Source organism: Phalacrocorax aristotelis, chromosome 4 (genome assembly GCF_949628215.1).
Source record: "Phalacrocorax aristotelis chromosome 4, bGulAri2.1, whole genome shotgun sequence".
In the NCBI taxonomy this organism is placed as follows: Eukaryota; Metazoa; Chordata; class Aves; order Suliformes; family Phalacrocoracidae; genus Phalacrocorax; species Phalacrocorax aristotelis.
The window spans coordinates 50,485,001-50,512,977 of NC_134279.1; the positions used below are offsets into that span (position 1 = coordinate 50,485,001).

The 27,977-nt window shown below is 39.2% G+C and overlaps 2 protein-coding genes across 26 annotated transcripts in view; one reads left to right on the forward strand and one right to left on the reverse strand.

Annotated features, from left to right (window-relative positions):
• Positions 1-927: 927 nt before the first annotated feature.
• Positions 928-10,941, forward strand: LOC142056484 (general transcription factor IIE subunit 1-like). 2 transcript variants are annotated; one of them, XM_075091337.1, is made up of 5 exons: positions 928-1,141; positions 6,364-6,983; positions 7,776-7,977; positions 8,546-8,775; positions 9,181-10,941. In XM_075091337.1, exons 2-5 carry the CDS (start codon positions 6,536-6,538, stop codon positions 9,558-9,560), a joined length of 1,260 nt encoding a protein of 419 aa, XP_074947438.1. In that variant the 5' UTR covers positions 928-1,141; positions 6,364-6,535; the 3' UTR covers positions 9,561-10,941. The 2 variants fall into 2 exon arrangements, with proteins under 2 accessions (XP_074947438.1, XP_074947439.1); XM_075091338.1 differs by lacking the exon at positions 928-1,141 and having other exon boundaries at positions 6,456-6,983; positions 9,184-10,935.
• Positions 10,942-12,064: 1,123 nt separating this feature from the next.
• Positions 12,065-27,977, reverse strand: part of PCM1 (pericentriolar material 1) — a 47,496-nt gene continuing 31,583 nt past the window's right edge. For 12 of the 24 annotated variants that reach the window (XM_075091342.1, XM_075091349.1, XM_075091360.1 and 9 more), the window contains 17 exons: positions 27,600-27,758; positions 26,749-26,805; positions 25,363-25,535; positions 25,154-25,282; positions 24,436-24,556; positions 23,982-24,119; positions 23,598-23,731; positions 22,367-22,501; positions 21,629-21,826; positions 19,306-19,365; positions 17,320-17,458; positions 16,439-16,587; positions 15,433-15,502; positions 14,152-14,402; positions 13,844-13,936; positions 13,602-13,725; positions 12,065-12,398 (listed from right to left, as the gene is read on the reverse strand). In XM_075091342.1, the coding sequence (XP_074947443.1) occupies positions 12,373-12,398; positions 13,602-13,725; positions 13,844-13,936; positions 14,152-14,402; positions 15,433-15,502; positions 16,439-16,587; positions 17,320-17,458; positions 19,306-19,365; positions 21,629-21,826; positions 22,367-22,501; positions 23,598-23,731; positions 23,982-24,119; positions 24,436-24,556; positions 25,154-25,282; positions 25,363-25,535; positions 26,749-26,805; positions 27,600-27,758 (2,156 nt within the window). In that variant the 3' untranslated portion in view covers positions 12,065-12,372. The remainder of the gene's footprint in view (positions 12,399-13,601; positions 13,726-13,843; positions 13,937-14,151; positions 14,403-15,432; positions 15,503-16,438; positions 16,588-17,319; positions 17,459-19,305; positions 19,366-21,628; positions 21,827-22,366; positions 22,502-23,597; positions 23,732-23,981; positions 24,120-24,435; positions 24,557-25,153; positions 25,283-25,362; positions 25,536-26,748; positions 26,806-27,599; positions 27,759-27,977) is intronic. The other 12 variants (XM_075091363.1, XM_075091345.1, XM_075091344.1 and 9 more) reach the window with 7 other exon arrangements.

The following is a 27,977-nucleotide window of genomic DNA, read 5'->3' on the forward strand; positions in this document are numbered from 1 at the left end:
CTAGATGGCTAGAGATTTTATTTTTTAAACTGAGGGCTGCATATCAGTGTGGAGAATATAAGATACAGCAGAACGTAGCTTCCACGTGCCTGTCCGGGGAAAGGCAGAATTGCAGCTGTTAGGCCTGGAGAGGACAATAAAGCAACTTGTAACAGTCCCCGCTTGCCCAAGGCGCACATCACAACCTCCTACCAGGCCATTTACACCAACCTCTGCTCTGCCAGCAGGTACAACATGTTGCATTTGCTCTGCGAGGATCTTGATTATACCTCTGCCCCCCAAAGCAGCAACCCACTAATTTTCTCCTTCAACCTCTGATCAGAGTGTGTATTTATTTCTCCCACCTGTGACTGCTCAACTGATTATCTGCCTCCTTTTCATCGAGTAGCCTGCGAGCGCAGTGCACGCCCAAACAATTCAAGATAAAAATCCCAGCCACCTAAATGGGTTTGAAACGAAGCCAGGTCAACTTTGCCTATCCTCATACCAAGCTCCTGCTTTCAATAATGTCTCTGTTACACAACATCAGAACAACATCCTGGCACGAATCCTGCTTCCCACGGCCCTCAGTGCGAGGGCTACCCGCAGTCAGAAATGCTGGCTCAAACCACCATTTCTTTTTGGCTTTCGATTTTCACCCCTGCTCTGACCATGCAGGACGAAGGCAGCACAGCGTGAGCCCGTACAGAATCGTCTCCCAGCCACCAAACAGGCAGACACCTGGCTGGGCAGTACCTGTGCTACATGGAGATCTACCTCTGCTACGTGGAGGTTAACTGTCTTCACCAAACAACCCTGGTGTGGTCAGCCACAGCCTGCGCCGGTGCTTGTGATTTCCTGTTTCTGAAAGCAGCAATACCAGCCAGACCATCGGTCTCCTTAATTTAGAAAGCTGTTCTATGTTTTCTTTGTGATCTGGTTCCACACCTCCACACGCAGGCTGAGGACGCGACAGCGCTGAGGTTACAAGACACTTTCCCTGATTAAAATACTCGGCGAGAAAACCCATGAGGGTTATTCATTGTAAACATTTCCCACAGACTAAACGCAACAGGTACCAGCAAGCAGTCTTGCTCTTCTGCATTTTCTGGTGCAACACAACAACAAAGGAGCATATTCAAGAGTCACGATATGGAATGAGGTATATCTGCTTAATTTTACCTGTGTGAACATTTTAAATTTGCGGTTGAAGGTTTATGCCAATTATACTTCTCAGATATTGGTATCTGCTGGGTAGTTTATTATTTAAAGGGAAAAAAAGAGTAGTAGCAGGGTTTTCCCCTGCATAAGGCATGAAACTGATCCCTGCTGCTATAAATCACAAGCAAGGGCAGAGCTAATCTAGGGATTTTTGACACCTGTTCCTGCAGTTTCTAAACTGCAGTCTCAAACCTTTGAAGTGTTTTGAAATCTAAGCTCTTGCTACAGCTGCTAAAATATGAGGTTTGTTTTCTGGTATTGAATATTTCTCAGAGGCACTACCTTCTGCAGTGACATTTACAGATGCCAATCTGACAACCTGTCCTATGCAGACAAGCTCCCGTGCCTCTGGGGCTCTCCACGGGCCCATGTGCCAGCCAAGTTGGAAAGTCAGAGTTCCAGCAACAAACAGCTGTAGCGAAAGCACAATACGTGCTGCAACACGTACCAGGAACACCTAAATCACATCACTACAAAACACCAGCCTCCACTAGGCATATATAAAAAACCACTTGAAAGACACATGGATTTGAGATGGAATATGACAGTTGCGATCCTAATAGGATTCAGCATTTTAACCCCGGACTGTGCAGTATCTGGCAACCTGATTTTGACATTGTTTTTAAACACAGATATCTAATCCATAAAAGGAAACAATAGCATTCATAACTTTATATTCTAGAGAAATACAGTGAAAAATTGCTTTATGTTTTTTCCTGAAGACATAGACCACCTAAAAAGATGAATAAATAAAAATGCAAAAACTAGTAAACATACTAACTCCAGCTTTTTTTCTTAGCAAGATATTCAAGTTTCCAGGTTTGTTTGGTTATGAAAGCTTCTAAACGCAAGTCACATAAATTACCTATACTAAATATTTGGTTTGCAACAATAAAAAAGGACTTATTATGTTAGTCTTAGTCTTCTAAAGTCATGCTAATAGAAACACTAATCAAAGACTGCAATCACATTTTCAGTCTACTAGTAGGTGGATTTCATTGAGCAATAAGATTTGTAACTTTATCCTGATGCAATATATGTAAAGCTGAATTCATTCAGTTGCTAATGAAATGTGATTTGGGGACTCTCTTGCTCCAGCTGGGTGATAATTAGGGCTTATCACAGATAGGTCTAGGAAAAGGCTGGGAAATACTTAAGCTTGTTTTGCAGTTATTCTGAGCTCTTAGGAAAGGAGCAACTCTTCTACAATAGCAGCCTGAAGTTTTTCTGCCTATGCAAGAGAGGTAATGATGAGGTTTTTAACTTATTTGTAGATGATATGGTTCTATGAAGTCTGACACAAGACTACTTTAATAAGCCTCTCTGGTTTAGTGTCTTTGAAAGTGTGAGATGGGTAGTTTGCCTTCTCAGGTAAAATGTTCATTAAGCAACTGGCTTCAGAGAAACCTTGCAGAACTTGCTCTATATGATGCCTGTTAACTTGAAATTCTGCTTTTGATAGTTGCCTGCCAACACAAGCAACTCTGTGTAGGTTTCCCAAAACAAAAAGAGGATCCTAAAGGTAGTTCTTGCTTATAGGGAAAACAAAGTGTTGCATTCCTCTCTCCTTGATGAGTGTTATCATAGCTCCATGTTAACTCTAAGCAGAAGGATCTCTCAGGCATCTAAGTTACTAAATAATCTTAAAAATAATCAATGTAATAAGAAGGTTGCTCCCACCCTCATAAAAATAAGTACTTTAAAAGCAGCTAAAGATAGAAGCTAGATCTGTGACTTGAAAGATATCTTGTCCATATATGCTATCAGTCGTCAAAAAGGGCAGAAAAAAACCACCCCAAATCCAAACTATGAGTAGCAAAATACGTGTCTCCTTAATGCAACCTGTAGCTCAGCTGCAGAGCAGATTCTTGTTTAAAGCCATTCTCTCTGCAGGGAGCTGCTCCTCTTTCTCCTCCTTTCCTTCCTAAGGGTGGTCTTAAGCTCCTATTAAAGAAGAACTGCTGCCTGCGAACTGAAACCTTCATAATAGCTTTTAAAAAGCAGTTGTTTTTTCTGAATTGCAATACTTCAGATTTGGTGATTATAGGATAGAGAGGTTTTTCAAAATGGAGGGGAGAAACACAACTTCAAACATACCAAAGCACGGTAGAGAAAGCTTCCACCGTGCTTCTCCCAGTATATATCCATGGTATTTACACTATGTGTGTATGTATGGGGGGTTCTCTTGGGGGGAGGGGAGATTGTGGGTGGTTTGGGGGTTTTTTTTGTGTGGTTTTTTTTTTTTTTCCTTTCCCTGAGTAGCTTATACAGTTGTGAAGCTTATACAGTTGTGAAGAGCTTTTAATGTCAAGGTGCTGGGAGGCACTTCAGCGCAGTCCAGACTTTCTAGCACTTGGGAGTACTGCTTGCTTCAGAGATGTAAGTCTGGGATAAGGAGTCATCCAGAGAATTGATAGGTCAGCAAACCTCAAGCTTACAGTTCAAGTCCTGCTTCTTCCTTAATCGTGTTACCTCCTTATCTCACTCCCTTTGAACCTATTTCAGTCTGTATTTGACTCAGGGTAAGGAAAAACAGTCATGAGACCTTCTCCTAATACAAGTCCTTTAAGTGGCAGGGTTCTGCCCTCATTAGCCAAGGACTAAATGCAGAAGTGGTTTTGTTCTTGTTTAATAGTGTCACAATCCAACTGGCATTGGGCCTGTGCTAGAGGCTACGGTGCCTCTGCTCTGGGGGCTACTTGCCCACAGTGTAGAAGGACAAGGCTCTGGGCTCTCCAGAGCCTGAGGATACTCAAAGACATGCTCCTGATCTCTGGGGCTGGGGCTGGCTGAGGATGCTGCCCATCCTTCCTTCCTGCTGAGTATAAGGCACTGCACTGAAAAAAATGCCAAATTTGTGAGGCCAGAAAGAGGAAAGATGAGTCTTTAGCATAAGCTAGTGTATTTTTCTGTGGAAGAAGTCTGATGTCTGTCTGTGCTCCAGAACCTTGTGTTTTATGCTCAAGTGTCCCTGGGGTTAACACACTGGAGAGTAGGTGTGGGAATCCAGCCTGTAGCCCTGCTTCAAGAGCAGTAAATCTAACCTGTCTCGCACACCGGTAGTGCCTCTGCTGTCTGAAGCTTCTTGGCTATCTGCATACCCTTATCCTGACTTCAAAGGAAAGCCTACTCAGCAATAAGAGCAAAGAGCCTTTGCTGCCAATGGGGAAAGGAATATTGCCTGCTGAGCGCAGCTGGGGCACAAAGATGGTTGAGTGGCTCAAGGATAGCCACCCTGCTCACTAACTTGCTATCCAGCATGTCTGCATATGGTTCTATTTGGCAGAAAATGCACTGGCATCTTGAGGTAGCTCATCTATCAAGGAAAGAGGTGGAGATAGGACGGCAGTGAAAAGATTTTATTAAACTTCTCTTTTCAGCAGATGGAGTTCCTGACTCTTGACTAGACTATGCCCTGGCCCACCACAGACACATGTACACAGATGGTGTGTCAGACCCTTGCTAGGGCTTGGCTGGCAGCAAGAACAGGATTTACTTTCCGAGAGATTTTTGAATGCAGGCTCAAGGTCCTGTGCTTTCCTGCCTGGGGAAGGGAACATTGCCTGTCTAGTCATGCAATGAGCTATGCTGCCCTGTTAACACGTGACAGTCAGGAGGACTGTTTAGTTAGGCCTTTTTTGAGGACGAGGGCAAAGGAGAAGCGGAAGAGTAAAACTGTAATAATATGAAATTCGCTTCTTCCTCAAGGCTTTTGTGAAAAATCATACAAATGCTTTTCTTACAGTCTGAGGACTGTCAGGGAACTGACTTATGTTCCCAAAGCTTCTCTCCTTACTATGGTTACATTTAACTCTCTTGGAACAGAACAGATGAATTTAAGTTGGACAGGACCTCTGGAGGCTGTCTGGTCCAACCCTTGCTCATGGCACAACTAATCTCAAAACAAGGTCAGGCTGCTCAGGCTCTTGTCCAATTGAAGTACAGAGATTCTACCTCTTCCCTGGGCAGCCTGTTCCAGTGTTCCCCCACTCTTCCTGTGGGAAATTTAGGTCAGCATGGTGCTATTGCCTTTGGGGTTTCCAGCCTCGGACCAGCAGGTTTACATTTGGTTTAGGTTAATCAAAAGGCAGTGCTTCTCTTATGAGATGCCAATTTAAGCATAGCTCAACTACTGGCTACTGCAAGTAGGTTTTGTTTGTTTAACTAGGATTTCTGACGAAGGTCACCTGGAAGCTCTGTGTAGCAATATGCAGTTACCTGGGCTAGAGCAAGGTGCCCCTCAGCAGGGGATGATGCCAGTGCCGGCAACGTACCACACCATAACATGCATCATGGGCACCACGTGCCTTCCTTCTGATCCAGGGGCTGCACCAGCACTATTCAGCTGCACATTGCACAGTTCTCTGCCAAGCAGTCTGGCTAGAGGCTGCAGTACCAAATGTTACTGCAGGATTTTAACTTGCCTCAAAGAAAGAAATTGGTATGTGGCTTTACTGAAACATACCTCAATTTTTTTTCTTCTCCCTCCATTCCTTACAAATAAAACAGTTAGGATAGCTGGACTGATTAAAATCAGTTACATTCTAGTTAATGGGATTAGGAATTGGTTATTGCCAGAAGCCCTATTTCTACAGGGGAGAAGAGTATTAAGGGGGAAAAAGTTCTGCTACAGAAGTTCCCTGGTGATTTAGTATGGCAGAACAAGCAGGCACAGCCCCAAACACGCTGTGCGGAGCGAGGATGGTACCAGACAAGATGGAGCATCCTGTGCCATAGTTTCGCTAGGGCTTTGTATGACCAGAGCAGCCAGCGGAAAAATTGCAAAGAGCAAGCTAAAAAGTGCTCAAGCACCTTTTGTGGCTTTGCCAGAAAGGGAGATAGTCTCATCTATTTCACATGTTGTTATGAATTAAGCTAAAGATTTCTCTCCCAGCTTGTGTCCTGAGCTTTACTTTTGAAGGCATATCGTGTTCACTTTGGGTCTTGGCTGGCTGCGAATAACAGGACCTTCAGGCAGACCTAAACACACGCATTAACTGTGCCGTCCTCTGCAAAGAGGATTATTGTGAACTTTCTGTAACCCATTTTCCTAGATATCTTCTGTGGGTTTTTACACAAGAGGACATGAATGTGTCAGGTGTAATCATCATACCTGAAGATTAGGTAATCTTTGATATCTATCAATACCTTTCCCATGTGCAGGTTTAGGATTTTACATTAACCTAGTCAGAAAAGACTCCCAGAGAAGTGGAGCACAGCAAATGACCTGCTTCATGCCAGCCTGCGAGCTCTAGGAAAGGTTCACCACAGCTCACCTCGCCTCCCTTCGGGCTTTTGTACAGCATTTCTCTTTCTGACAGTGGTTCAGCTCCTGATGGAAGAGCAAAACGTTATCACAGAGATCCCGGCGGCCCTAAAGCGCCTGGCCAAATATGTAGTGCACGGTTTCTACGGAGTAGAGTACTCCCTGGCCTTTGATATACTGATCCGCTACCCCTGCGTGAAGGAGGATGACTTGTTACAGCTGCTCAAGTATGAACGTAAACAACTGCGTACTGTCCTCAACACGCTCAAGGCAGACAAGTTTGTGAAGCTGCGTATGCGAGTTGAAACAGGGCCTAATGGGAAGAGCACAAGGCACAATTACTATTACATCAATTACAAGGTGCTGGTGGATGTGGTAAAATACAAACTGGATCATGTGCGCCGGAAAATAGAGGCGGAGGAGCGGGATTCAACTACCAGGTCCTCTTTTAAATGTCCATCTTGCTCCAGCACTTTCACGGACCTGGAAGTCAATCAGCTCTTTGATGTGTTTACAGGTACGTTGCTTATATTGCTTATTTGCTCTTATCTCAAAGAATAGCTCTGATAGCACAAAATGGTCTCCTCTGCGAGCTTTGCAATAAAAGCATGTTTGTTAGGATACGCTTCTTGTTTGCTGGTGGACAAGGTGAAGTCAGCGTACTGTCAGTTGGCAAAAATCACCCTTCTAAACGGAGGGAGTTTGTCAAGTTACTGAAGAGCAAACATCGAGGCTGGTGATGTATTTTGATAGAATATGCTTTAATTTTTTTTTTTTTTGCTTAAGACATAAATAGAGGTTTTTAGCATATATTTTGACTCTAAATGAGTGAGTTTCTTTGAACTTTATAACTCAAAACAACTAAAACGAGATGCTGCTTATATGTGCAAATGTCTTTTTCCTTACATCATGAACCAAGAAAAAGATGAGATCAGGGAAAACAAAAACCAACCCTATCTGATGATATGCCATGTCTAGCTAACTTAACTTTCCCTCCCAGTTTGTCTTGCAAGTGTGTGAATATCAGTCCTCAAAAAAAAAAAAAAAAAAAAAGGGGGAAAAAAGAAAACAACAAAAAAACCCACCCCAAACTGAAAAACAAACCACCCACCAAACAAAACCCAAACCCCAAGCTGGCTTGCCTTTTAGCTTGAGGCTTGAGTTCCCCTAGTTAATGTGAACAAAGGGATAATGTCTAGCGAAGTCCAAATGCTTCGGTAATTGTCCAGGCTGTGGATTTCTTAACAAGGCATTCCTGATCTTCTGCATCCTATGAACATGAGAATTTCCGATTTGGATAACGTTGCAGAGACTTTCCGCTGCACTTACTGCAACACTGAAGTAGAGGAAGATGCCTCGGCGCTTCCTAAGCACGACGCTCGAACCTTGCTAGCAAAATTCAATGAGCAGATTGAACCTATCTTTACGCTGCTGCGTGAGACCGAAGATATTGTTCTGCCATATGACTTGCTGGAGCCTCAGCCAATGGAAATACCAGAATTATCAGAAAGGTATAAATATAACCCTAGAACTTCTGATCGATACAAACACACACACCCCCACCCCACCCCCCCAACAACTTCCCGGTTGGAAAATCTTTAAAATACTGAACTTGGAGCGTACTCCCTACTCCATTCTGCTTTGTTCAGTACTGTCAGCCGCTTAATGAAGCAGCCTGTCATATCTGAGGCATTCTAAATAATCATTATACATAGTTTTATTTTTGCTACCTTTTTTAAGAATTAATTTTCCAGACTTCTCCTTCAGCTAATGTTCATAGCCCTTTCTGTGAGACAGTAACGTTTCTCTGTCAGAGTGCTTCACCCAGAGATGCACTACTGAAGAGACCGTGCCAAAACCAATGGTTCAGAATCACTTGCCTGGTGATGAGGTAATGGGGGATGCCAGTTGTTTTCATGCAGAGCATTTGTTAAAGCTAGTCTGCTGACAAACCAAGCTTTTTTGTCTTTTTTTTATTTTTGTCTTTTATTTTTGTCTTTTTTTTTTTTTTGTTTAAATGGGAACTGGGGGGTTCTTGCCTGAATTTAACCCATCCAAAATGGGTGATATTTTATTCAGCCTTGATCAGGTGGGTTCGAGCGTGCTGGAATCCCACAGCCAACCTGAAAAATGGGCCAACAGAAGTTCTTCTTTTGGAAATATGTACACCCAGAACGTAGTTATTGATGTCCAAGACACTGAGCCCAAGAAGAAAATGAGAGAAAAAGCAACTAAAGAGCAACCTATCTGGATGTCAGAGAGCACTGTGGAAGGAGCAACAACAACCACCTCCAACAGCAGCAGCGTTGGTAAGCTTTAAGCATTGGCAAATACTTAAATTCAGCAGCCTTACTTCATTTAAATGTAGTTTTCCTATTGAAAATGTAGTGAGCTTGGTTTAGAATGTGGAGTAATGCTTCAGTGGTGCACCAGTGGCTATCAGACCTTAGTCTAAAGACTAGCTTTTAGGAACTGACTTAGGTAGTATTCCTAAAGCCAGAGGTCAGGTACCAGGTCCTGAAATTTTTGGCTCTAACCATGTGGTAACATTAGCAGTAAGGTTTAAAGTGGAAAGTGCTTGGAAATGCCTGCACTTCCAAGAGAATTCTAAAGTGTGGGTAAAAAAGATCCAGAGTAGAAAAAAATAATTTCTGTAGGATGCTTGGGGTAACTGTAAACTACTGCTACCTCTAACACTTAGTATTGTGTACTAGGAGTAAAGGCCTCTGAAGAAAGTGTTAAAGAAACTGTCACTGATAATGAAATCATCAAGACCCTTCTGATCCATGAATCCAAGCCATTGCCCAGCACATACCAGGCTCCTGCTGTCAAAAGCAAACCACCTGGCTCAGGCAGCGATACTGGAGAGGCTGAAGGTGCTCAGTGCTCAAGAACAGGAATGAAAATAGCTGGCAGCAACTTCGACCAAGAGGAAGAACAGGAAACGCAAGGTCCGATCGTGATGGTGGCTGGTCAGCCTCATTCATATGGTGAAGTTAGTGAAAATCCAGATCTTGTGTCTTTCATGACAAATGAAGAGAGAGCAGCTTATATAAAAGTTGGACAAGAAATGTTCCAGTCTGTCTTTGAATAAATACTCATGTATGAACATGCAAGCTTGTATAGAATAGGTAAAGGCTTCTTTTGAAATAAAACAATTTATTAGTTTAACTTATGTTCTTCAAAGTTTACCACTGAAGGGTTAAGTCTTCTTTGAACTCCTTGCTGTTATGTAAGAGAATAAGCCTGTAGTAGGCAACTACAGTTCAGAACACTAGCAGTGCAGCAAAAGCAACCCAATGTCACATGGGGGGTTTTCTGTTGTCTTAATGCTCAGACTTCATGAATGCTGTAGTTCCTTTTGGAGCATGAATCATTTCAAGCTACAGTGGGATATAAGTGATCTGAGGAAAATAAAGTTTCAGAGGCAATGTTCCACTCTACTGGAAGAAATTGACTATTCTGCTTTACTCCCAGAAGCAGCCGATATTTACAGTAATGAAAGTGAGCTAAACCTTGGTGTGATCTGGTTTCGCTCCGTACCGCTGCATTCTCTTGTTGTGTTAGTGTTGTGAATGACCTAACAGACACGTCTTAGACGGTAACCTCCCTCTAAGGGAAGAGCTGGTACTAAATTGTGTTAGTTACAGAAGAGAGCCAGCCTCTTACCTACCATCTTAAAAATAATCTGAATTCTTTGTACTCACTGCCCTACAGAACTCTCTCTGAAATGAACTGTGCAGTGGATATTGGACAGTAAAATATCCATTTTGGTCTAGAGGGGTAAGGAAGCAAGCAGTGTGTCAAGCAGAAGATGCTGCTTCTCAGACCTCATTCACACATTCTCCTGTAGTCATTTTAAGCAAGATCTTCTCTACTACCATTGAAGAACACATTTTACTTGAACTGAACTGTATCTGAGTAGAACTGGCATCAGAGCATAAGATACAGCTTAACTTCTTCAGCAACTCTACTACTTCAGTGATGGATTATGAAAGTAGACTACAAGGGTGCAAACTGAACCACAGGAGATTCCCTCCGAATGTTAGGAAGTGCTTTCTTGCTGTTGAGAGTGACTGAGGCTGCAGAGGCTCCCATGATGGAGACCATCTGAAGCCTCCCAGGCAGCCACCTCTGTGTCATCCTGCTTGAGCCAGGGCTTGGGACATGACATCCAGCAGTCCCTTCCAACCTCAGCCATCCTGTGACTCTCTGAAGAAGGGGCAGAGATAAAGCATGACCGAAGAAATATCATTTCAATGCATCATTCATACACACCATTCCAGGGCAAGAGTTCAGGAATGGTGTAGACTCATGCTATTTCATGAGCTTAGAGTGTTTACATGGTAAATTGTTAACTAGAGGTCTCAGATATGCACATATCTTGCTCTACTTTATGAAAATGTCCTCTTTTGGAGCTACTGTGTGATTCTTGCATCATTAGCCATTAAAAGCTTTCATTCTGTTTCATTTTCAGATGTTTGCCTCTGCCACAATGTATTTCCCATCTTCAAAATTCTGAAGTTTTTTTTCTGCACACACACGTGAGTTTAAAGCCTGCAGAGTAACTGAACTGTCTTCAAACCTTCTGATCTACTTTTGCCTTTACAGTCACGGCTCAGCTCCAGTCTGCCATTCCAAAATTCACTCATAAAAGCTGGAGAGACTCAAAACAAAAACAAAAGAAATCACAGTAGAATCTCACACTCATTTTATTTAAACTTCAGGCATATTTAGGCTTCACTGTCACTAGGCTGTCTCCCACAGCACATAGCCATATTTCTACACTAACACCAAAGGGAAGACAACCCTGAATTTAAGATGACCATTGCTTTTTAACTACTTTGAGAAAAGCCTTGTCTTTAAGGTAAGCAGGACGTCTATAATGCAGCAGATATGCTGAATAAGCTATTTCTTTCTAGCTCAATTTTATGACTTGCTGGCATTAGCAACTCTGATCTGAAAAAATCTTTGTTCTGGTTCAAGTTTTCCAGTCTGCTTATCTACAATCCCAATTCCAGCTTGGCCATGAGTTCATTAGGTGCTGACATTAACTGCTGTGGTGTGGTGGGTTTTTTTTAACATGAATTTTAATTTCTGAAACTTCTTCCTTTCCACAAGAAAACTCTTCACAATGTCAAACGCTTTAGGAACAGATTCTACAGGCTTTCAACAGCAGCAATTTTAAGTGCTACATGTGAGAGGACACTAAAGTTTTCAGACAGGTTTATCCCTTTGGAAGTGCAAAACAAAATGCAGAGAGAGAGATGGTTTCTGCAGTTAAGTGCACAACCAGAATATTTACTTCCTCTCAGGTAACTGTGCTGATCGAAACGAATTCCACAGGCCACAGACATGAACTTTTCTTTTTACAGACCAGCTCTACATAAGCTATAAAGGCAACTTGTAGGTATGTACTGTGTCTACACCTCGTATTTGTAGACTATGGTGAAACTTAGTGGGACAAGAGTCTCTTGTCCCAGGGAAGTTAGCAGTGTTTCTCGAAAGAGGAGAAACAAACTGCTACAAGCATGCCAACACTTAAAGTCAGTTAACTTCCAACAAACTCCGCGTACCATTCTGTAAGCCACAGGAAAATTTTTCAAAAGGCAAATTTACAGACAAGTCCAAACTTTATTTAAAACTACAATTTTAAAATTACTAAACAAGTCACAATAAAAAAGATTAAGACAGAAAAAGAACAGTACAGCAAAACTGAATAGAAGGGGATTCAGTTCCAGCTGTCCAAACTGCCACAGGCAGAAGTTAGCATACCTATCCTAAGAGGCAGCTTGTCAAAAATTTTACACTTTTATACACTTCCAGAATTCTGGGAAATTAGTGCTGATCTTCCATATGCATTTGTATACGTGGTGTTTATAAATGCAGATCTCTTCAGGTTATTCTCATGCACTTTGAGCTCCAAAAGTTTCTGTAAAATAAGAGTATGCTTGTTATCATCTAACAGCTACAAGGCATCAAGCACAGCTCCTGACCACATTTCAACTCCTTGTAAGCATCCATTAAAGCACCTTGATGAAATATTTCATCCTCACCTTTCTGTCAAGTGTTTTGAGCACTGGCTTACTCGAACAGCTACAGCCACCCCCCATACGGAGAGGCAGAACGGCTTAGTTGCTAGCTACCAATTTTGTGCAGCGTGGCGTTCTTAGCCACTGTTCCCACACCAGGTGTATGCATCAGCACTCACCAAGTCGACATGACAGACTTCTGCTAGCACAGCTGTGACAAGCAGAATGGTGATGGGCAGTGAATGAAACAGAAGGAAAGATGCACCTTCCTTCACATTCTATTCTGGAAAATCCTATGCTGTCACTACAGCTGCATTAGAAAAAAGCATTTTCATCAGCTTTGATGAATTGCAACCAGCTACACTAGCAGAAAACTACCACCAGAATATCCAGTTCATGCATTTATAAATGCTATTACTTTATCCTCTACTGGAGAACTACAAGCCAAACAACAGAACAGAAGCCGCGCTAATACTGTAACTTGTGTCACAGTATCTACATTATATTAAAAAGGGCTTTTTTGACCTGCATTACCATGAAGTTTTTGTAGCTGCATAGTTTCATGAAAGCGACAAATCTTTATTGCTGTTTATTGCAAACACTTTAGTTTTTTTCTACCTCAGGATGCTTCATATGAAAAACACTTGTTCCCCCCAGAAGACGTATTTCACTACTTTGAAAAGCTTCTTGAACTTTTCTATTACAAAAACACTGAGTGATCTGTCACATTATATTAAGCATTATTAAATCAGATAATAGCAATCCGAATTTACAATATTATTAAATCCAAGCTTCTGTAACAAGAAACAAAAATGCTATTCCATTTTAGTAAGTTTCAAAACCATTAAGTTTTAACATGCATTTTTACACATTAATTTTTATAACTTTTAGCCACAGAATCTAACAGAAGTATATAAAAGGGACATAGAAAGCAAAATCCCTTCATATCAATACATAATTTTCAAATGCACGATAATAAAAAAGGATATTCTTTCAGCACACAATAACTGCTCACTTAATCAGTGGTAACAAGATATTTAAATTCTAGGCCATTCTAAGGTGCCTTCCCAATAGGTGTAGAGGATTTAGAAAATAATCTTTACCAGGTTCTTTCAACATTTGGGCATCTCCTACTAATTCTTGATCCTGAGCTCCACCTCCATCCAGTAATTCATCAGACAAACTGTTGGTTTGGGCCTCCGTTGCCATTTTCTTCATTAAATCTGCCTTTGTAACAGATAAAGCAAAACTCAAAGTTCTGGATAATTCCTACTGCTGTCCAGATAATTAAGACATTTAGGGTGTGCATTTCTAAACAACCACCCCACAAACAGCAGCAAAATACCTCTGAATATACTGCAAGCTTAAGGGGCAAGTCTTCCACTTTCACAAAGTCATCTTCATCAGATTTTTGACTTACGTTTCCAGAACCAGCTTCCTGTTAAGAAAAATAGTGACAGTTAAAACAGTGCTACTTAGTTTTATTTTCACTCCAAAACCAGATTTTTTTACTATTATTATAAAGCACATCAAAAAACAATGCCCGTAGCAAATTTACAGATAAAACTGAACAAGACTGGAAACTAGAAATAACACTGAAATAGGAAAAGCTTCTAATTTCTCTTGGATGTATCTTAACTGAAATATACGCACATATTCATTCACTAACACAGGGGACTCCGTATCAGGGCTGCCAGCCATGGAGCTCTCAGAACTCGCAGCAGATTTGTTTCCCACACGCATCGTATCTAGTGTTTGAGTTTCATTTACTGGTAAAGATGAGCTTGATTCTTCTGTTTTCATGCTGGCTGTTATAAAGGATTCTGGTGTGTTGACTGTTAAAGGTGCTGTATTCTCCATGACGTTGAGATAATGAGGCAAAACTGCAACCACATCTTGTTCACCTAAAATCACAAAACTAAATTTTAACTAGGTAGAAATAGTAGAAGATTCAGAGCATATGAAAATGCCAGATTATTATTATTTTTTTTACAAATTATGATCCGAAGCTACAAATCAGCAATGAAAGTGAATTATAGCCTCTCAGATCAACACAAAGCTGACCAAAATGAAAGTTATTTGTACTCTTACACACTTGTATATCAGCAATCATCACAAAACAGTACGTGACAAAAATTTGACTTGATGGAGATTAAAAACAAAACAAAAACCCCAAAAATAAAACAAAAAACCTCAAACCAAACCAACAACTTCCAGAACTATATGACCTACTGTAAAATAATCATTCTACATATAAGGAGATATAATACAGAATAATAAATTCCTTAACATTTTGCCACAAGAATGCGGCAACTCAGGATCTACTCAAATACTGCTTTTAGTCTACAAAGAAAGACGAGGAACAAAAGAATAGTTGCAACAGATAAACACAGGAGAAGGTGGTAACAACAGTTAGATTAGAAGTAACCTTCATACTGCCCAGCAGTGTTTCTGTCTTTTGACAGAAGATGATTTCTCCATTCTTAATCAGTTACAACACAGCATTTCTCAGAGAAGTAAGTGTTTACAATATAAAATGATTTCAATTGCTAGTAAATGGTAGTAGCAGAAAAAACAAGTACTAGACAAATTTAAAGATCAAAATACTGTTACAGACAAGTTAACTCTGCTACGGTTGTGTGCCAAGGGCTGCAACAATCAACTGAAATTCATGCTACGGTCAAGCATTAAGCCACATCTACCTAGGGAAGAATATTCCAGGCTTCCTCTTCAAAAAGTTTGCTGTGTCTGTATCAACGCAGATGTATCAAGTCAAGTGATGTGGTTCCATGAAAAAAACAGCCAGTAAAGTCTTGCAAATTTGATCATCTTCCTCTTAATTACATACGTCACAGGCACTATCCAAGATAATTCTCACAGTATGCAAGTTTATATAGAAGTGTTAATATCTCAGTTACTGCATAAGGGGCTTACCTTTAGCAGATTCTTGTTCTGATGACAAAATCTCACTGCTTTTTGTCTTACTCAATTCTTGTTTTGAAATCTATTAGGGAAGGTGAAAACAAGTTAAAACAAGTTCTACTAATCAGCTTCATGGCTTATTGGCAAATTTACTCTTCCTGGCTAGCTAGAAACACACTGTACACTTGCTCAATGTTTTTGTCTTTTCACTAGTTTGAAATAAAGACAGCAAGTTCTACTCTCTATTCAACCGCTAGTCACCAACACTAAGAAACTATTAACACTGATATGTGTGTTTTATCTGAACATTTAAGTTTCTTTTCACTACAGTAGTTCCCAGGTAAACTCTCTGATCTACTGTTAGCCTTTAAAGTAAAATGTTCCTGTTACATCCTTGCCTAATATTAATAACTATTGAGTAAACCAAAGTTTCTAATGATTCAGAAGTCAATCTTATTTACTGAAATGTAAAGAACTGACAAGTCTCCAGACTATACACATCAAGATGTCTGTAAGGAAGCTAACAGTGAAATGACAATAGCAGCCAATAACATTTCACCATTGTTCTAGAAGAAGTTATATGATAAAGAGGAAAGACAAACCAGAGACAAGCTAGAATAGAAGAGTCAATAGCTTCTGCAAAGGAAAGCCCAATTAGAACTTGATGTCAGCAAACACAGAGGAAGAACCAGTGAACAGTTGAAAACATGACACTTTTTTGAAAGTTTCCCTTTTCTGCTGCAGCTTAACATTTTCTCTCTGTGACAGCAGATTTAAACATTAGTTTGTCTGTGCCCATCGATCCATTTTGGCACCAGCTACACCAATAATAAATTCAGGTGGGGAATGCAATATTTTGTATGTAGCAGCTATTCCTTTCATGGCATTTCTTGTATAATTCTTCTACTTTCATTAGTATGAAAACAGTGCAACAAGAAAAAAACTGAGGTACGTCCAAATATGTACTGAAAAACTGCACTGGCTTAGGTTTGTCCTTGGTTTACAACTCTGGTGATACCTGTTCATTTTCAGTTGTTGTTTCACTGCTGGCTTGTAGTGATGTCTGCACATCGACAGGTCCTTCCTCAAATTCTATCTCTTCATCTTCATTCTCATCTTCTCCACTGCCATAGTTAGTCAGAGCTTGGGTTTCCGCTTTTGATAAACCTGAAGGCAAATCAATGTAAAACCACCTTCATATTGGATTTGCATATTGACAGAGCCTGACAGAGTAAAAGTCAGGCTACCAACTCCAAATACCTTTGGGGAATTTACTCCAAAAATCAGTTATAACTCTTACTTCAAAACATTCTTTGAAATTAAGATGCAGTGATGACTTAACTTTCAAAGATCCATATGCTCCACATAAGCTATCTTATGAGCAAACACCACTGTGTTGGTGTGAAATATCTAAGTTAAACAAGTTGGTGTGGAGAACGTAAATAAGGGAAACCAAGCCACGAGTAGTTGGTGTAAGACGACTAACTGGACAAAAAGAATCTTAAAAAACCGTAAGCTTAAGCGGAACCATATTTTTAAAAAATCATTTAGATGAAAAACTGCATTAAATGTCAGCAGCTTTCACATCATTCAGGTTAAAAGGTTGAGAAACTTCAAGTTTAGCTGAGACAGGATATGTAACTTAAACAATTAATCTGATTCTAACATGTTTTTACAAATCCACTGATTACAAAGAGAAGCTGCTCCTCTAATTGGAACGTTTAATCCTTGACACCATGCTAGTAAATACAGTACTGGAAAACGTTCACTGGAAAAGACCTGTCTAGAAAATCTGTGAGAGAAGATGTTACACAGCAGTACTTCATGCAAACCCTGTTGTAAAACTAGTTGGTCAAAACTACAGTGAAAGCATTAAATAACAAACTATATAAAACTTACTTATTGCCACTGGACCACTTTCACTTTCCTCATCTTCCTCTTGATCAGATGCATCAGACCTAATACTTTCAGGAACTCCATTACCATCATACATTTCTGAGTCCTGTACTCGTTTAACAGTTTCAGTCTCATCCTTGTCCTAGGAAAACAGGCAATACTGTACAATTTCATGTTTATCTAAAGATTAAGTTGTGGTTTCTGTATCAGGGAGTCACCTTTGTTTTCTCAAAAATAGGAAAAAATTCTACAGACTATAAATTCATGCTTACGTAGTCCTTGAAGCCTTGAAATGAATACTGCAAATGTACTCCTGAAACAGAGCATCAGAACCTACTAGAAGAGTTAGCTATATCTGAACAGTGCATGATCAAGGCCATCATAACTATTTCTCTATCTGAAAAGGTGCACACTGATCAGCCTGTTAGCTTAAAAAAATTTCTTTAAATTATATTTGTCATTATCAAGAGGAAGACATGCACCTGTATTATTACCATCTAGCAACTTCCCTGCTTCTGCTAAATGATCTCTAGTAAAAGTGAGGAATGTTCCTAACTGCAGCTTCTCATTCCTTTACCAATAGCTACTCAGCAGTTTCTCTGCTGAGTAAGTTGCTAAATACCTTGAGTGAGAAAATTCTGCTCGGTCTATATGAACTCCAAGTAAAGCCCCAAGTTTGGCTCCAAATCTTGAAAGGGCTCTTCTACACCACAACCACCATAGCAAGTGACATGCACCTTCCCACTTTTACTTCCAAAGCACTGTGACAACAGCTCTAAGCCCTAGAAGAAAGCACTGACTCCATGCCCATACATGCCTACACATATGCCTATGCCCATTTAAGGAAAGCATTCAACGTTTGCCTTTGTACATTACCTCTATCTTTCCCTTGGTTGGAAAAAGCTGAACATTCCAGCAGAAAATAAAAAACTTCAGACGCAACCCCTCTTCCCAAACACAATGATTTTAGGGGCTTTCAAAACAAACTTGAAAAGGAAAGGGAGAAATTTTGGGCCCTAACATTTAATACTCAGACTTTGACTCTGAGGACCTCAAATACCATAGAATCATAGAATTGTTCAGGTTGGAAGATACCTCCGCCCCAACTCGGAACACCTTCCTTCTCCTTAAGATGAAAAGTAAGAAGACTTATTCCATACCATTAAAAAAAGAAAATGTTAATTGCTGAAAGTAGCGAAGCACCATCTCTATTTACTGTCCTTGTTGTTTAATTTTTCAATGAATGACTACATTCTCAATCCTCTGAGCTGAGAACACAGGCAACAGCCCCATGCCAAATCTTACAAAAAACACCTTCAGAACAGATCTTTTTCTCTAAAATACAGAAAATTAACACTAAAAGGAAAAATAAAATCCTACCCTAACGCTTCTCAGCAAGTTCAAAGTACTCCATTTCAGTTGCATAGCATTCAACATAAACTTTGCTATTTTTGTTTTTCCAAATTGTCAGTCCTAAAGCAAAGCTCATTTTACATAAAGGTCACCAACAAAAAAAAAAAAATATAGAAAAGCATCTTTAATACTATCTTTGCTGATCTGAATGCACTTCTTGAAAGCTAACAAGGTGATGTTTTGTAAGAAAAAATGCATCAGTCTTTACACTGGTAATGCCTCTGCAGTAGAAACAGGAATGAAAACAAGAGCAACCAAGGAACTGATATCCAAGTCATGTTTACTGAACGCATATAATAAAGAAGACTTATTGATGAAGGCAGATTTTTTGGTAGTCATTTCCCAGACCGTCAATTCAAATTAAAAAAGGGAAATTATAATTTACTGTGTTATTTTGATAAAGTAAATCACTGAAAATAACAGAAAGGATCTAAAACCCCATGTTGTTTAATAAATTTACGAACGTTAGGAAATGGGCTGCTTACAGATACTGGGTTTATATGACAGAAAACAGTAAGACTAAGTGACCTGTGAAATTATCTGAGGAATAAAGACAGTTGAGAAGCATAAACATACTTTGTCCTCATCGGCATCTTCAGCAGATGAGCAAACATCCACCTGGAGACCTTTTTTTGCCTAGAAGAAACACAAACTGTCTTCAGTTCTAAACTGAAATAACTTTGAAATCCTGAGCCAAATTAGGGCTTCATGAAACCCTGGCTGCAATGCCAATCTTACCAAGAATTGCCATCTCAAAATGGCAGTAAGCTACAGGGACTTCTACGCTACAAGAGACGTTTACACAGACGTCTTCAAAACTTTGTAGTTGCAAAACATTACAAAAAACTGTGTTAGCCCTTCTTATTTAAACAATTACGTTCACATGGGCTAATTCTCCAGTCTGTGGTTGAATCATATTTAACATATAGAATTAGATATACCAGCTCTGGTTAAGACAGAGCTGTGTTTTTCAGCATGGAACTAAAACCAGTTAGCTTACTGGACTCAAGACAGCCACAAAGTTCAGCAAGATCAGATGCACCTGCATCAGGATCCCAGATCTGAAAGTTGTGAGAAAACCATATAGACGTAATTGTGCAGGTCTGTACAAAGTAGCCAGGACCTACCAGTTCTGGCTCATCTCTAGCTCTGTTGAATCTGGACAGCTGCCACAGCAACAAGGCAAACATTGACCTTAACCCTAATTCTGTATTCCATGGGAGGAGAAGTGCCAGATATAAGTTGGCTCCATGCATTCTCATAGCAGTGTACAAGCCAGGCTTTTATGTAATAAAGACCCAATGAGCAACTTCAGATAAAATAGGAAATCATGTCCAAATCCTTCTGGATTCAGTGTTTCTTTGGCCTCTTTACAAGGCACTCCTGTCTCTCTCACTAGCTATATTACTGGTATATCCAGGTTGAACTGTCTTGAGACATAGCTGATGATATGCTTAAAACTGCTTATAGGACTTTATATATAGTTTATGACAGATTCACAAAATATCTTCTGTTGACATTTTAAAATAAGAATGAGTTAAGGGTTTGCTTTGATGTTTGTGTTTCTAAAAGAAAGCTGAAAGGACACTGAAGTAATAACTATACTATACAAGAAAAAACACTGAGGTAGGTACATGATTGATTTAAATATGTGAACATAATCTGTTGTACTGTTTGTTTTGTAAACACTTCACATAACTAAAAATAGCTACGTTCCTAAAAACTCCAATACTAAAAATTAAAAATGGTGATGTGACACCTTTAATAGTGTAAATAGTGCAAAAACCAAACAAAACTTGCTTTGTTAGAGCAGAATATGTACTACAGTCTTGAACACTTCTGGAAAGTTTATATATAAAGTATACACTCCAAGTCTGGAAAGCGATACTTTCTACACACGCCAACAAGCCAACTCTTTGATGATTAACTAAAGTACTGCAAGGAAAGCTGTAGGCGTAACTGGAGAGATGACCAACTGGGACCCCCATGTGTCAAAATATTTAGCTGGGACAGAGTTAAATTTCTTCATGGTAGTTAGTATGGGGTTATGTTTTGGATTTGTGCCAGAAAGAGTGTCGATAATGCAGAGATGTTTTCGTTGCTGCTGAGCAAGGCCTTTTCTGCCCCTCACACCACCCTACCAGTGAGTGGGCTGGGGGTGCACAAGAAGCTGGGAGTGGACACAGCTGGGACAGCTGACCCCAGCTGACCAGAGGGATATCCCACACCGTATGACATCATGCTCAGCATATAAAGCTGTGGGAAGAAGGAGGAAGGGGGGATTTTCAGAGCGATGGCGTTTGTGTTCCCAAATAACACATGATGGAGCCCTGCTTTCCTGGAGATGGCTGAACACCTGCCTGCCCATGGGAAGTAGTGCATGAATTCCTTGTTTTGCTTTGCTTGCGTGCACAGCTTTTGCTTTACCTATTAAGCTATCTTTATCTCAACCTACAAGTTTTCTCACTTTTACCCTTCCCATTCTCTCCCCCATCCCACTGAAGGGGCGTAGTGAGTGAGTGGCTGTGCGGCACTTCGCTGCCGGCTGGGGTTAAACCACAACTACTCAATGGCCCCAGATGTTAATACTATTTCAACACCAGACTATTTCTTCCTATGTGTTTTAATGCCCACATTTCCTCTGAATTACCAACAACAAAAGTTTACACAATTAGATATTTGTAACAGACACTCATCTATAATACAGGACACCTCCCTTACTGAGGGAAACTAGTTCATGCTTCAACACAAGCAATACTGTGACTCCCCAGCACTAAATTTGTAAAAAAACCCATATATACAACAACATATGAACTAAGGTAATCAAAGTAGTTTAGGAAATGCAGATATTTAGGAAACTCAGAAAAGCTACATTTTTCAAAAATATAATAAAACAAACCTCTTTAGCGTAAGACTGTATCACTTCAGTAGTTTCTATTTTTCTTTTACATCTCTGCTTTACAGAAATACTGTTGTTGTCCAAGTCTTGCATGAGTTTAAAAAAGGCCAATTCATTAAATAGCACTTCAGAGATCTCCACAAGAAGATCCTCCCCACAATCTTTTAATTTTCTACCAGCAAATTTCGCCAGTGAATCCTGTGAAGAGAAATAATTTTTCAGTTTTTGAAACAGGGTTTCAAACTTCGAAGACTAAATATTTGTCATATTCCTAATAACTCAAAATCAGGTCTATAGTAGCTCATACTTTTTAAAAAATATGGTTTAGTGTGTTAAACGGATTTTAAGCCGAATCTCCAGTCACATAACACAGAACTTACCAGTTTATTGATTTAAACACTATGCTTGTAGGGGAGGAAGAAAAAAGATAAAGAAGAGAGCAGCCTATTGATTGTCAGGAATATACACAACATGTCTACAACGAGCATCACCAGAGCTCTCCCTGACAGGCCGGACATACACCTTGCACTATCTAGCAGTGATGGAAACTAAGCTCTGTGCATGGTAAAGCTTTACTTTTAGGAAACAAGTTAATACCTCACTGCTGTATCAAAGCTGAAGGAGAACAGCAACTATGCTATTGAAGTTGTAAAATATAACTTCAGGGAAGCTGCTTTGTCTGTTGTTCATTTTCCAAGTTGCAATAGTGTTGTGAAACGACACTGAAAAACTACTAACCTGAAGTATACTGCCAAGCTGCTTATGAAAGAACTTCACAAATTCTTTACTGTCATCATTCTGTTGCGTAAGAGCCAAGACCATACGTCTTACTGATGTCAGTAATTGAGAAGAGCATACTTCATCCATGTGTTCCTAAACAAATATCACAGAATGAGCTTGGTTACAACCTAAAACAACCCCGAAATTAGCCATCAATTCAAATGCTGAAATTCATTTACAAAAAAAGTCACCTGCCCACGGAAGGAATAGCACTCCATGAACAGGTCCTAACCCATCCTGCAAAACAAACTAACTGGATGACAGTTAGAGCAGACACCATACTTCATTAATGACTGATTGGCCATGACACAAAGCTTTACCTCACTCTTCCAATACGTTAATACATGCCATCTTTTAACGTTCGGACAAACTAAGAAACTTCATATATTGTGGTTGTGTATTCAAGTGTATTAAAGCGTACGTTAAGACATGACCTGTTGCAACCTTCCTTAAAATTGCAAACAAATATAAGTCTTCAGGCACTGAGCCTGTGGCACGTCAACCATATACAGTTTTTAAAACTAATTATCAACCAAGTACCTTATTAAAAGAACGTAAGCTTATAGGCTGGGCATACTATAAAAGGAACAGGGAGATGACTTAAGCATCTTACAACTCAATCTTCTCTGCTCTTTAACCTTGCAAGGAATGAACTGTGACTATTTCTCCTTCTTTAAAGCAGTACATTTCTCATCTCTACTCGCAGGAGTTTACCAGCTCTCAAAAACTTTAAAGATACTTGTGAACAGGAGAAAATAATGCTAAAAATCAACAACTCTCAGAGCTATTCTTCAAAAATATCTCAAGTTACATCATTCGTAAGTTTTAATCACAATCGTTTCAGTTCTCTTTGCTGAGAGGCAGCAAATATTTCAGAAGTACATTCTCAAACATTTCTATTTGATTTGGTCAGCTCCAAAGAAATCTATTCTTTTTGATGTCAAGTCCACCAGCCCTATGCAATCTAGAAACCTTACCATTTCTTTCTGCTATTAAAAACTCCACAGAATCTTTCTGTTGGAGTATTTAATCCTTACTTCATCCTCAGCAAGGTCTGCAACTTAAAACACATTTATTGGCAGCTGTTGCTAAAATGCAAGTTATCCAGTTTAAATAATGTTCTTTTATGTAATTATGATGGTTGTTTTACTATTCTCCTAATTCAGATATTACTGAAAACAGTTCTTACCTTCAGAAAAGGAATGACCTCTTTCATAATGGCTTTAATCTGCCGGTCAAGCTGCTGAGTATCTATACGAGGACATGGAACAGCAGAAACTTCACTTGACTGTGGCACAGGAAGGCATTCACTAGTACTTGGACCTCGTTGAAAAAAAAAAACCCAACATTTAATTTATTCAACATTACTATGGAAGAAATACCACTTTAAAAACCATATATTCTCCTTTTCTTAAAGGAAATCATGTTTACTTAAGTATGTAAAGATCCTTTGATACTTTGCTAAGTTTTCAATACAAATGAAGAGGAAGACAAGTCAGCCAATTAAATGATTCTTGATATTTAGAATAATTTATTTTCTAAAACTAAGCAGAATATGTATATATGTGCATACCTTCTAATTTAGCAGCAGAAGCACCCTGAAAATTACTAGAGCAGCCCTCAGAGTCAAGGGTACTTTCAGCTTCAATTTTCATACGCTCATATTCCCTCATCCTAGCCAAAGCTTGATCTAAGTGAATCACTGTGTTGCCTATATTTAGAATAAAAACACCTTTTAATCTGAATAAAAAGTTTTCAATTGATAGACAAGTAAACAATTATAAAAATGAATTCAAAGCCACAAGTTTTGAAATCTACATATAACTGTAGTTGAGTTACAATATTTTATTACATACTTTGATCAACTCAAAGTGTTTCACAAGTGGCTAATTTCTAAGTGTTGTTTTACAAAACGTGATTACACACTAAAAAGCAAAGAATAGTATACTATTCAAGCATAGACAACTGCAGGCATTTTAGGAGGGAGGGAGTAACATTTAAGACACTATAAATCATATCATTCTTACCAAGGTCATCAGTGGCAAAGGGTTCAAAATTTGAAGATGTAGACATAGTACTCCCATTGTCCGCATCATTTTGTTCACAATCTTGACATGCTTCTGTAGAAAAGTTCTTGCCAAAAGTTTCCTAGAAAGCACCAAATAACTGAATACAAAGCAGGAATGCATCACCCTCTCAGAGATGTGTCAACAAGCCAGCAATTCTTTTCAGCCTCATGCTGTGATATCAAGACTTGTCACCAGGATGCCTGACTGGGAAACAACCTTACTTTCAGGATATAAATACATCAGGTGATTCTACCATGTTTGTTTCAAATAATTCAATATACACCATACCAAAAACTGTACAGAGGCATCAGTGATTCCTTAAATACAAATAAAATTTTTTTGGGAATCTTGTGATCAGTACTTGCCCTGACCTTACTCACAAGAGGATTCTGGCTCTTTTTCAGTATAATTTTCAATGTTTTAAATGTTTTATGCGCCTCTCCATGTTCTATTCCTCCCTGACACATGACTCACTTCTAGCACCAAGAATCCTACCACACTTAATCACTTTTGCATCAAGATTCTCTTGCATTTGTTTAGAAAATTTTGTGTAAGTTAATACTAATTTCAGAAAAATTCAACCACTAGTATGGATATTTTAGTACACAAGCATGCATGGAAATTGAAAAGATAAGAAAAGTTGACAGTAAACAAGCTTCTGAACTTAAACACTTACATCATCTGTAGAAGCAAGGCTTTCACTGGGAGTGAGTTCAGAGTTTGATGCCATCCATGTTGCAGAATTCAGTGATTTTGTGCACTTCCGGTTTTCGTTGTTCTCAGATAAATGTCTGGTCACTATATCCTGGAAAAGATAAGAAGTCCGTACTGCAGAAAAGGATCTAAGGTTTGATTCATACACAAGATTAAAAATTTTATGCATACCTGTAAAGCATATAGAGCTCTTTGCCTCAGGTAATCTGTATTTAGCAGCTGAAGCTCATGAAAAAGTTCAATAAGAAAGTGGGGACGAGACTCATTTTGAGAAATAAGAGTTGCCACTTCAGAATAAATGGTGTCTCGCAAAGCTTCAAACATAGAAAGATCGCTACCAGTTTCTGTCGGGAGAAAAGGAACTCATTAAGACCTTGACATGCATCCAGTTGAAAGACAACTGCCTATTAGGTATGCAAGTTACAGGTACACAAATTATATCTCAATCATCATAGGTGCCATTATATAGCTGCTTCCTTAAAGCTTACTCATTTCCTGAAGGGCAACAGAGACTTAAATGTTCCACAATAATCCTTTATGCAATCCTTTATATACGGAAGAAAATATAAAGCATTCATAGAAATAATTTTCCTTACAATTCTGAGGAATACCTTTAGAAAGTATTCTTTAATAAAGAGAATATCGCACATACCACAATGCTGCTTTCAGAATAGGTATTCAACACTGAAAACAGAGTTTTAAGGTATTTCAAACAAAATAACCAAAGGTCTCAACTTCATGTAATACAAATAGTCCACACTTTTGCAACACAAGCAACAACATTAAGAAAGCTCTCGACTGAATTCAAGAAAGCCACTCCTTCCCATGCCCACACAAGCATAAATCCAGCGTTCTAATACATGTCTTAATATCACTTCTGAGGCCGACATAAGACCTCTTACCCTTAAGCCCTATTACATATGTAGAAGACGACAATGTGTTCCCTATTAAGCCTCCCATTCCTTTGATAATTAAGGATTATCGTTGCATCACAACAGTTAAATTACTACATACATATTTTGACAAGTGTTGAATGGGAAAAAAGTTAAATTTAGAAAACTCAGCTTAGTTTAACAGATGCGTATTTGTTAGTATTCAAGTTAATGAAGTTATTAGCAATACAGCAAATATTACTGTGCAATATGATTATCTGCAAACAGTTCACCAGTATTTTGAAGGATAGAGGCAAGCTTTTTTTAGCTTTAATAAGCCACTAGGAAATCGCTTCCCTCCCCCATTAATAAAATGTAACAGCTGCTTTTAAACACTAAAAATGCCTAGTGAAATTAGTCGTTGTAGTATCTACCTGCATATTTTCCACTTGGAATTGTGACTAACCAAGAACATGATAAACACGTTCTCCACAATTACAATTCAAAGTAGTTTGTATCATTGCATTTCATGCAAATTACAAGTAATCTCTTGCCTTGTTTACAGAGAAGGTGCTGCAATAGTACTAATTTTGATCATCTGCTAAACAGTCTGAGTTATAGGACCAAAGCTAGGAGGGGGAGAAAAAAAAAGGACATTGTTGAAGCTAAGCAGTGAATGCATTACCTGGCACTTCAATGCATGCATTTCTGTTAGACTGCTGCAGAATTCTCCTAGCATGCGCTGTAGGAAAGTGGGGATAGACAGTGATAAACACAAAAATGTGCACCAGAAATAAAGACAGGGTCTATACAAAACAGCAGGAGGAAGACTGCTTAGTCATCCAAACCACATCAAAGCTGCTTATTGTGAGAATTTGACTGGTAAAAGTTTATTACATATACCAATAAACAGCTCTTAGTGTGGACACAGCTACGTTGACAAAGCTGTACATCACACTACAATGACTAAACTTTCTGCGTCTTTCAAACAAAAGAAAGGTACTGGCAGAACCTAAGACGACACCGAAGAGAATATTTTTATGATCTAGACAAAAGAAAAGCAGTGCAGATGGCAAAAATGTAAGGGCTTATGTGATGTTATAAGACTGAATTTGAATGATATTTGATAGACCTCCTTTAAGCATGACTAGAAAGAAAACATATATACAGTACAGGATGTAGTTTAAACACTAAACAGTTTCATCTCTTGTGCAGTTACTTTCCATAAAAACACCAACAAATGGGTGAGTCTTTTGGCTGGCTAGGTTTTTGTTTTACAGTAACAGGTGTGTTTCTAAATCATTTTCACCAAGTACCACATCTACAGAGAACACCCAAAAGCAATCAATACCCAACTTTTTACACACTTTTATGTTTACAGCATCCTTAGAAATTAAAAACCATAATCCACATGCTAAAAATACATACCGTCTTGTCAAAATAGACTGCTTTTAAATAATATACTGGCAACTCAGTATGAAGGTCCTATACTCAGAGAAATTCACAAAGTAATTACTAACACTCAGAAAAGAATACCTGAAGACATTTCTGTAGATCTACTGTATTTAATTATTTTTTCCAATTGTTCCCGATTCCTTTTGCTGAACACCTTTGCATGAACAATCTCTTCAGAGCGTCTGCTTTTATTGCTTTTGCAGGGTTCACATACACTAGAAGCGCTTGCACTTTCATAACCTTACAGGGAGGAATGAGATGGAAGAAGTAAAAAAAATAGCATACGAAACATTTTGCTACTTTTAAAAATTTGTTTGAGGGAAATCTCAAAGGTACAAAACACCAATGATGCTTCCTAGCGAAAAATTTTCCTCTGCACACTGAGGCCATAGAGTAGCACTGAATCCTCAGTGACTGCAACAGTACTGTATGTGCTAGTACTGTCCTTCACTTCTCATC